An 11,686-nucleotide genomic window follows, 5' to 3' on the forward strand; every position below is an offset into this window, starting at 1 on the left:
TACCAAATGGTATGTTACACGTACACAGTTTAAGCCGCGATGCCTCGGACCATGAGTTCGCCCCGCGTACGAGGCCTGAGTTGACTCGGTTGGTTTTATTGATTTTGACCGATTCTGACCAAGGGTATTTTGGGAAATTATTATTAATTTTGAATGGGAAATGTTTTTATTACTAAGAGTCGGGTATAGTCGGTTGTCGAAGCAGGGATTCATTCAGACTATATTCAGACTAGGAGGTGAGTTTTCCTCACTGTACCTGTGGGTCAAAGACATCAATGCCGACCCACTAGATCATGAGTTCTTGTGATAAGATAGTATTGTGATAGGATATGACTGATTTGTAGATCTGTATGATTATATGTATTTGTTGGTTATGTGTTTTTTTATTTGTTCCCAGCATGGATTCTTTGCCAGCAGTTCCCCTCGAGCTAGCCTAAGAGCTAAGGAGAGGACTTACTTTGTTTTCTTTCCTACGCAGTTGCATATGTCGACATATTGTGGTTGGGTTGAGGCGGTCATGCATTGTATTGTAGGCCAAGACACTCGGGGACGACCGGGTAGGATGTAGGCCCTGCGAGGCGGTCCAGTTAGGCCGAAAACCCGTGGAGTGGTCCAGATAGGCTATAGACTCTGAAAGGCGGTCCAGTTAGGCTGGCTGCTCATCCTTGTATGCTTGAGTGTCATGTAGTGTGTTGATACTTTAGGGGAACTCACTAAGGTTTAGCTTAAATTTTAGTTTAATGTTTCAGGTACTTCAGAGGATCGTGGAAAAGCGAAGGGCTAATCATGCATATCTTCCTATTTTCACATGATTAGTTTATTTGGGACACTCTGATAAGATGTTACTTTTGAAACAATGAGTATTTTTGTAAACAATGATGGTTGGTGGTTGATTGTAAACATTTTAAATTTCTTTGATTTTTGGAGTGTTACATTGCAACAACTCAAGAAGTTGATCGAACGAACTATCAGTCCATTTGTTGATCACCTTGATAGGCTTCAGTTTTGCTAAAAAGTCAAGGGACAAAAACGAACATCAAGGATATAATTTTAACTGTGCTTCCTCTAAGAACTTTTGAAATCCATCATCGACACCACTACCCTCTTTATCTGGGTTCCCTTCATCGCGGTTGGTGCCGTTTTCAATCACACAACCCCATAATATCAGCAATAACATCAGCCATCTCGTTGCTACGTGGTATGTCTTCTACAATCGGATGAAGTGTATTTTCGTTGTGATACTTCCATATAATATAATGTGGACTAAAATCATGTTGAAGCATATGAAATTTCAATAATGGTCCAGGTTTTATCAATAGACATGTTGGAACTCGGTATAGTTACGGTTATAGGCGTATGGTTTAGAACTCTCGAGAAAAGATTTGATTCCTTGTTGGAACTCGGTATAGTTACGGTTTTCAATAATGGTCCAGGTTTTATCAATAGACATGTTGCAACTGAAACATAAGTTAGGTTTTAGTGTTTACTCTACAAGAACTAAAAATAGGATTGAATATTTATAAGGATAGAGTAACTACTCAATTAGATAGAGTATTCATAAGGTTAGACTTCTAAACTCACTTTTTGATTATTTTACCTCATATGTAAATGTGTATTATATGATTGTCCATTTAAGAAAAATTTGGCAGTATTTCCCCTTACCTCCTAAGTAAATATAGAAATATATACCTGATAAGAAAAGATAAAATAACAACTAAATCTTTCTTAAACAATCAATCATGTAATACGTATTCACATCCTAAATTAGATAAAGTATTCAAAAAGCAGTCCTAAAACGAGGACAACTTGAAATTAATTACTAAATAAATTTCAGACGTGTATTTATAGGCTTTTGATGATTTTAAAGGAAGATACTTAAACTAAAAAAAATCCTACTTTTTTTATTATAGCATTGTACTTTAAATATTAAGTTATTAAATTATAACTTAAATAATTAAGTTATTAAATTATAATTAAAAGAACTAAAAAAAACTACTTTTTTTTTTGTTTATTATAACATGGGTTTTTGTCATAATAGCCCCTAATTTTACATAAAATATTTGGTTATCTCCCAAGTCCATTTTTTGATGCATTAAAACCCAAAGACACTGGAAAATTGGTTTAATTTTACCCATTACCCAGCTATAGCAGGTAACCCAATTAAAGAGAAACTGACTGGGCTCATGCATGCTGACAACTAGCCCTGTCGAAAATACCCGATACCCGAATTACCCGCCCGATTTTTTCGGGTATCGGGTAAATCGGGTATCGGGTAAATTTTTCAGGGTAATCGGGTTACCCGATTTTTTTCGGGTCTGGTAAAGGTTACATTTTTTGGTTTCGGGTATACTCGAATTACCCGAATTACCCAAATTATTTTAAAAATTCCTATTTTTTTTGTAGAGCTTATACTATATAGCAGATATTTGATCACGCTTAAACTAACTATCATTATTGTAAAACATAAATATATTTATTATGACAATACGACACTAACAATATTAAAAGTAATTTTTATTTATCATCAGGTTCTTTAAAACTTAACTGTTTTCTAGATTATAGTTTTTATTACAACTAACAAACTCATTATCTTGACGAAACTTTAGAACATGGCAAAACTTATGGCTATATTTATCTTAAACATTTTAAACTTTTAAATTAAGATCTTTAGGTATTTGTTTTTTTAACATCTTATTAGATTAGATTAAGTTGTTAAAAAATTACTTGATATTTCATGTATTATTGACTAGAAAATCTTAATGTTCAAAGCTTGAGTAACATCGTTTATGTCTCGTTTGTTTATATAAACAAGACTAATAAATCACGACGTATTTATTTCATTAAATTTATTTTTAGGTGAAATTAAAAAAAATCATATATTTCGGGTAATACCCAAATTACCCAAACCCGACCCGATACGCGAATTACCCAAACCCAAATTACCCGAATTTAGTTTGGGTAGGGTAACGGGTAATTTTTCTAACATGAAAAATCCGAATTACCCGAAACCCAAAAAAATTACCCGTTCAACACCCCTACTGACAACCCAATTAAAGAGAAGCTGATTGGGCTCGACGTGGATGCTACATCAGCTTCCATAATTAAGTATTCAGATATTAAAAAAGAAAATGTAGCTAGGAAGGATAGAACTTCAGCACACTCCCCAAGTTACAAAGCCTTTTACCACTAGACTAGGATGATTTCTTTGTAAAGGTTTCTAAAACATTATATTTACTATCTAAAACGCCGGTATACATACATTTTCGAATACGTTTTTAAATAAATATAAATATATGAACATAAATTTGTTTTCAAATGTATTTATATATATTTAAAATGATATTTATACTTCTAAAATTGTATTATTATTATTATTATTGTTATTATTATTATTTATATAAGGATATAAATATATTTTAAAGGTATAAATGTGTTATAATTTCAATTTTTGATGTTTCTTATTTAAGGCATTTATATATAAATGCGTTATTATTATTATTTTATATATATAAATACATTTATATGTATATTTATATGTATAATTACGTAAAAAAAATTATACCTTTAAAAATGTATAAAAACACTTTATAATGTATAAATAAGTTTGTAAATGAGTATATATATATATATATATATATATATATATATATATATATATATATATATATATATATATATCCTTTTACGAATTTATACATACTTATTTATACATCCTTTTATGTAGTTATACATCTTAAAAACGTATTTATACATTCTAAAAACATATTTATATATAAAAATAAACTTTTTTTTACATATGAAGATGGTTTTTTTTACGTATTTATATAAATATGTCTTTTATACATGTTTTTGTCTAAAAATAATTTCATACGTTATTTATATGTATAAAACATTATTTATATATAAATATGTTTTAAAATGTATAAAATACATATTAAAATATATTTAAAAATGTATGTATAAATTCGTAAAATAAGAATTAATCATAATAGTAATAATAATAATAATAATAATAATTATTATTATTATTATTATTATTTAATTTTTACAGAAAATTACATAATAAATATTATATGTTGTGAAGTAAAAACACTAAAACTCCTTCAGCTTGGTGGTTGAAACACTCCTTGCTTTGTGGAAGACCCGGGTTCGAGTCTCCTTCGCTCCCTTTTTAAGCTCGTCGCCTTTTTCTTTTCTTTGATGGAAGTAGTTGTGACAACCCAAAATTTCTAGCTTACATTCTTCTTTTATATCAAAGTTAGCTTCGTTTTGCTATTTTATAAATGAAGTTTCGGGTCTAAAAGAGTGCTTAAAGCTTAGTATAATTGAGTTACGTGTCGAAGGATGGGTTAGTTTGGTTGTAGCATTGGAAAAACGAGCCAAACAAACCAAAACTGGTGTGTGCGGCCATCCAGTCGCACACAGGCCAACCACACACACCTCCAGCCGCACACACCCTCCTATAAGTACTATCCTTGGTCATTTTGATCATTTCTTACACTCTTGAAAAGCTAGGACTCGAAAATCCTCTCAAGTATCATCCGGAAAGGTAACATCTTTCACCTAGAACACCAAGAACACCATGTTTTTTGGCAGCACACGCTTCTGGCAGCACACCTAGCCGCACACATGTGTTGGCAGCACACCTAGCCACACACATGGCCGCACACACACATAGTGTGTATTTTGGCCATACACTCTCTTGTATAGCCTTTTAACCCTTCGTACAATCATTTATGGTTGTAACACTTCAATATAAGTGTTTACTAGTCCCTAAGGTGGTCCCAATTCATTAATTAGTTGTTCATAACACTAATTATATTCATATATGTGCCAATATATGCTAAATAGGATTCGCGTGTGTACTCAAGTCACTACTTGATACTTAGCAATAGATCCAACATTGTCATCAGAACCACTCACTACAGGTGAGTTCATACCCCTAAAATAACCTTTGAAATGTTTTTAAATGCTTTTATGGGGGGGGGGGGGGAATACAAGTTGAACAATTATAGTTATTATATCAATCACATGTAATTAATGACTACCAAGTAAATGGTTTACTTACTTTCCAAACTATTTATGAAACTGTTTTACCTCAAATTGTCTTACAAACTCCTTCAATGGTCAAATACTTTTACTTAAACTCTTTTAAACTTATATTTTGTGTATCTGTATAAATATAGTTATATAAGTAGGATTGAAAGGACTTAGGACTGCTAGTCTACCCTGCTTCCTGTTCTTGTTTGATGTGGTCTTAGGGTATCAAGGTTAGTTGTCCGAAGGTCGTTTGAATCCTAGTTATATATTATGTATATGTATATAGATATAAAAGGTTATTTCTTTCATCCAAATCCATGCCCTTGGGTAGCAAGGGCATACAGGCATGTTCATACCTTACTAGTAAGCTACCATAGGGGTAGTTTAGGAAGATACTATTACTAGAACAATGAAACATACAAAGAGTCAGTTCATCCATGAGTCAGTACATACTATGATGAGAATCAAACATGAAACAGAGTGAGGAGAAACAAACAATAGAAACTATGACGAGAAACAAACATACAGGCTAGACAGAGAAAGAACTCACAATACAGCTAGCACACACATACATTACATATACATTAACACAGTTATGTGAGCCATTAAACAGGGCATGACACTACCTGCCATGATTGTTTTTGTATCAGAATCTCCTTCATTGGGGAGCGTATGAGTTTAGGTATAGATCTATATTGGATTGACTATCCTACACCTTGTTGCTCGCTACAGTGGGACTTGCAAGTCTACGGGTGCCAAACGTCATTTTTACGACATCTTACATTGTCGTTTTACTATGGAGTCGGTAGCAAGATACAGGCTGATCACATGTTAACTTAAAAATTACAATTGCTCAAGGTATTTAGTACAACAGTAGTTACTTAGTACAACACTACAGTACTATAATATTTCCCCATTATATTCACTTTGTGATCATGCACAAGATGCACGGTGATGCAAAAACTATATTTTTGGTTAATGATAGTCGGAGTTGGGAAAATACACACTCTTACATGAGGCACACACTCAGATACTAGATGCCTGGGTAGAAGGCTACATTTAGTAGAAAACATAGGGTTTTCTAGGAGAATTCAAACAAATACAAACAATACAAAACTTAACAGAACTTATACATTACAAAACATCTTACAAATGATTTCATACAAACGCAGACACTAATATACATTATGATCTCACCAGCTTTAAAGCTGATACTTGCTTTCAAAATAACTTGTATTCTCAGGTCACCAGTAGACAGGTAAAGGTGCCGGATTTTGAGAAGAAGGAGCTTGTTCAAGACTCCCCTATTATTTTGATGTATACAATTTTTGGTGTCTATATAACTTGACAGAACACACTTGTATGAAATTATACTATTAATGCAATGGATGATGTTGTTGTTTGTTTACTACTTTACATTGTTGTGATACTGTACATGACGTCCTCCACCCCAAAACGTTTCCGCCATTCACCGGTTTTGGGGGTGTGACAGTAGTGCTGACTTGGAGCCACGTCAGCTTCCAACTCCTCAAATTCCATCCCAGTCAACTAAGGTGATCGGGTTTAGAAGGTCAAATTCGGCCACTGGGCAAAAATGAACCAATTTTCCGGTATCTTAGGGTTTTAATGCATCAAAAAATGGATTTGGTACATAACCAACTATTTTATGTAAAATTGGAGGCTTTTATGACAAAAACCCTTATAACATTGTACTTTAAACGATTGTAGTATATATATATATATTTTTATTTATATCATCTTATTTTTCCATATTTTTATTATTTATATCAATTTATTTTTGTTTTTATTTTTCTATTAAAGACACTATACCTTTTCATATTTATTTTTATTAATAGCATCTTTTGTATTTTGTTTTTTTTTATTATAGTATAGTATTTTAAAAGACATTGCAAATTATAACATATTATGTAGGTATGAAGAATAGCATAACTAAGTCATAACATACATTACATACAATATACACACATATTCCACATTTTACATAGATTTTTCACATTTATTTTTTCATATATATACACACAAATATATACATTTCCCATTCCAATACACGTTCACAATCATTTTCACATACATTTTTTTCATGCATATACATACATTTCACATTCAAATACACATATACATACATTTCCCATGCAGATACATGCATACATACATTTTCACATACATTTTTTCATACATATAGATACATTTCATATACAAATACATATACACATACACATACAATTTTACAATCATATACACTGATACACACATATACATACATATACACACATATATACACATATACATTTCACATAAAAATACAAACAGTAACATATTCACATATACATTTAATAATACATACATGAAAAATTAAAATAAAAAAAATAAAAAAATAAAAAAAAAATCAAAAATACGAATTGGTACACTATAAAATCTAGAGGGACACGTAAGTTGATGTCTTTTGCTTAAGCACAAACAAGTCATAAATTTAAATGGGGGCATTTTATTATAAAAGAATAATATTGAACGTAAATTTATTGAAAAGAAAAGTGCACCTAAATAAGTTATAAAATTCAAATAATAAAAAATAATTTTAGTTTCGCAGTGACTTTCTTAATCCAACAAAATAACCTTCAGCTTGATTGTTTTAATTATATTATGCCTAAACTGTGTCTAAACTAATACTAAAAATCATTAATAAGCTCTAATAATTTTCTTTTATTAAATTATTCAACTAAATTATTCAAGCAAAACAAGCTCACAGAAATAAGTCTAACTTTTTACTAACTTAATCTAATAAGCTTTAATTAAATTATAAAAACAACATCTAAGAACATTGTAAAAATTTCTAATAAATTTCAATACTTTTTATAAACGAGTAAGCAACAAAAAGTGGTTCGATCAGTTTATATTATTGTTGAATCCTAGCAAAGAAGCAATCGAATATTTGTTACTTGTTACCGATTAATTAAAACGATTACGAATTTTAACAACAGATTAAACTACAAGTAACTCAAGAGGCCAATAAAATTGAATTAAAAATCAAACACTTTATTAAGAGCATGTTTGGTATTGCTACTCAAACTCCTTATTGACTTTTTAGAACAATCACGAATTTCTGGCTTTTTGAAAAAATAACTTTTTTCACTAAAAGCTTTGTGTATACCAAACACCTTGTTAACTTATTGGCTTTTTGAAAAACCAATAAGTCAATAATAAGTCATTTTAAAAAGCACCTATACACACCCCCTAAATATAAAACAGATCAAACTAAATAGAAATCACAACAAAAAATAAAGCCTAATGATTACTTGCAAGAAAAGTCAAGTCAATTTCACTCTAAGAATTTTAGCCGGACATGGCTAAAAAAAAATCAAAAGCAATAAATTAAACTATAAAACTATAAATCTTATTGAAATGGATAACAATTTTTGTTCTATTTTTCATCGCATATAAATAATTAAATATTACGTTCTTGATATCGAATACCCAAATACTAGACAGTATCGCACTCCATACAAAGGTACAAACATTCATTATTATTATTATACACCTGATTTTCTACGTGGACAAACTACTATTGTGAAATATCATCGAACGAACTTTTCGAGTTTGGAAAATCAAGTAGCCATTATTGAGAGATATGCATGTTAATTACAACAATGGTAGATTTAATTAAACATTTAACAACAAACAATAAGAATCCTATAATCCCGATGATGTTGACACGAGACAGAATGAAACAGAATGTGATACTAATAATTAAGCTCATGAAGATGATCCAAGTATACATCGTACGAACCATGAGAATTCATATATCGAAGAGAAGCGAGATATTATTGTGGAAGATATAATGAAATTGTAGCGACAAACGTAAGTTAATCAAATGACTTCTTAAAAAAAAGGTTTATCAAGTTACAACTTTTTGCTATCACATAAGATAATCCAAATACTGTTTTAAAAGTTTTTTGTCACCACATAATTTTTATTGGAAAGTGTTTAGTGAGTCAAATAAACAATCATGAACACCCCTTAAAAACAATGTTTTGAGAGTCTTAAAAAATTGTTTTTATAAGTGTTTGGATTCGCTTAAAACAATCATTACCAAAACACTTTTTTTTTTTAGGGTTATTGGCTTTTTGAAAAACTAATAAGTTGATAAGCTATTTTAGAACTAAATCTAAAATACCCCTAATTAGATATTAATAAAAGTATTAAAAAATTAAACATTAATAAATAAATAATATACATTTTCCAATAACAATATTAATAATAATAATAATAACAATAAAAATAATAAGAGAAAATATTAAATGAGAGTAAAATGGTCATTTTACATGTGTGATTTTGGACAATATCGGCAGAGAGGACCAAATCTAATATGAATTGGAACAAAAGAGAGTAAAGATGGAACAAAATTTGTTTTTGGAGAATATAAAAAATAAATGGTATAGCACATGAACCAAAATTTGTAATTTACTCTCAACATTTTTAGAATATTGCAGCATAAATATATAATCAACTCCTATTTAACTTAAAAATATGCGTAGGGTGACAAAATTTGTGCCATACATTATTACATACCAAAATAGGTTACTACCTTTTTTAAGAGATATCAAATTCAAACTTGAACCCTTCTAAAAGGTTCTTCTACAGGTTCAACTCTATTGCTTTTGAAAAGTGGTCACTTGCTCACTTTTAAAGAATATTGAAATTCAAGGTTTCTACTATATTGCTTAAAGATTGCTTCACTCTTCATCTAAAGAAACTTATCCTAAAGTAAACTTCCAGTTTTTTTTATTTGAATATATGTGATTTCTGTTACCATGCTTATATCATATAAACTCAGTTTCATAGATCTAGTTTATAATAACACTAGAAATGTAAGAAGATGCCAGAATACTTGTTTCATGATTGGAAATACATTATATTCCAAATCTACAAAAGAGTATATAACAATGTTGAACTTTTAAGAATTATGTGAAAATACTACAATAACACCTTCATCCTGTCCTTATGCTTCTCCAGAATCTCCATCACAGCTTCAGTATATGCAGCCTCTTCTTTATCTTCAGAACCACCATCTTCACTGTTCATAAGACTATCTTTTTCATCATGCAGACCATTCATTTCCATTACAACAAGAGTTACCCCCTTCATCACGTACCCTGAAATTGGCATGTCCAAAACAGGGATGTGACATTGACTCACGCTAGCAGGAACCTCTATATGATTCATCTCGGATTTAAGAGTTTCCATGGCTGATGATACCCATCCCTTCTTCACCTCAGCAAGTTTTTCCCCACTAAGAGAAAGCCTCCCTCTTCTTCCTGAATCAGTAATGGAAGCCTCTTCCAACATTGGTAGATCCTTAATGACGTACAACAACATCCTATGCCTCAGAATCACATCCTTCAGGCATTGAAAAGCAATGTGAACTTTCTGCCTAAACAGATCATTACTCAAGTCCATATCTTGTTCGTCGCCATTTCCGTTAACATGAAATTCATCTGAATCAGAAATTGAATTCGGCGAGAGAAAGAAAAATGATTCGATTCTGTTCCCGAACTTGACCTTCCATTTGAACAAACAACGATTATCAATACCTCTGTGACTGGAACAGGGAAGCTCTATATGTAAGGACTTAACTCCTTTAAACTTGCTCAAAAACGTAACGGCAGATCGAAAGGACTGGCCGTAAAATGAAGAAATGATAGGCGGAAGCGGCTTACTAGGAACGACGATCATACGGCGGAGGAGGTAAAGGGGTTTGAATACAACACCATTAATCAAGAACCGGAACAGCTTTGTAGGAAATCCGTCGCCGTCGACATCACCGGAGGTGATTTTATCCGAAGTGGGAGAGTTCAAGAGAGGAGCAGTGAAGGAAACGGAATCGACTTGAAGTACAATCGAGGAGAAACGTCTGGAAACGAGAGAGCAAAAGCAAAGGGTTTTCAAATCGATTAATTTGTTTATAATTTGAAGGATGATTTCGTCTGGTAAGCTGCTCAGTGGAGACGAATCATCTGCATCTTCTTCACGGGATTTCACGATGGTCTTCATTTTTCAGGCTAAAGATTGATGGTTTGATGCATCAAAACCCTAATCGTCCAACAACTTCAAAAGTCTTTCATGGTTGATAACTTGTTATAGAGTTTCGAGTAAAGTCCCGACGTTTACCCACAATAACACCTTTAGTCCAAATTTTCATTTGTTGTACTCTTGGTATCTATTTCCAAATTTTGTTTAATTTTTCATCCTTCATTGTGGATGTCGTTTTCTTTTTACCATCAAGACCAATGTTTTAAAAACCGTTTGAACTGGCCGGTCGAACCGGTTGGACTTGAAACCGAAGATGGGAGCGGTTCAACTATCACCGGTTTTATGTCTATTTCTGAATCGGAACGAATCAACAGGTTTTTACAAAAACCTGGTTGTACCGATTAAATTGAATAAAAACACATAGAAAATAAACATTTTGCATAATAAACTTTTGTGGTCTTTTTTATATCTTTTTGATGTATGTGGATTGATATAAAACTTATGCTTATGTGTTATTTTAATGTATTTGGATTGATCTACAACTTGTTTTTATATGTATTTTTAATGTTCGAACATGTGGGTATCTGTGACATCCTCA

At 31.4% G+C, this 11,686-nt stretch overlaps 1 protein-coding gene across 1 annotated transcript; it reads right to left on the bottom strand.

Annotated features, from left to right (window-relative positions):
* Window positions 1-9,925: 9,925 nt before the first annotated feature.
* LOC145093745 (F-box protein AUF2-like) lies at window positions 9,926-11,172 on the bottom strand. The gene has a single exon (XM_079031988.1). The coding sequence runs from the start codon at window positions 11,107-11,109 to the stop codon at window positions 10,033-10,035; it is 1,077 nt and encodes a 358-aa protein (XP_078888114.1). The 5' UTR covers window positions 11,110-11,172; the 3' UTR covers window positions 9,926-10,032.
* Between the last annotated feature and the right edge of the window lie 514 nt (window positions 11,173-11,686).

Source organism: Lactuca serriola, chromosome 3, assembly GCF_051521515.1.
Source record: "Lactuca serriola cultivar US96UC23 chromosome 3, Lser_US96UC23_V15, whole genome shotgun sequence".
NCBI lineage: Eukaryota > Viridiplantae > Streptophyta > Magnoliopsida > Asterales > Asteraceae > Lactuca > Lactuca serriola.

Bases quoted from the DNA above. Each gene is read 5' to 3' on its own strand.
- LOC145093745 (XM_079031988.1), bottom strand. From the start codon at position 11,109: ATGAAGACCATCGTGAAATCCCGTGAAGAAGATGCAGATGATTCGTCT.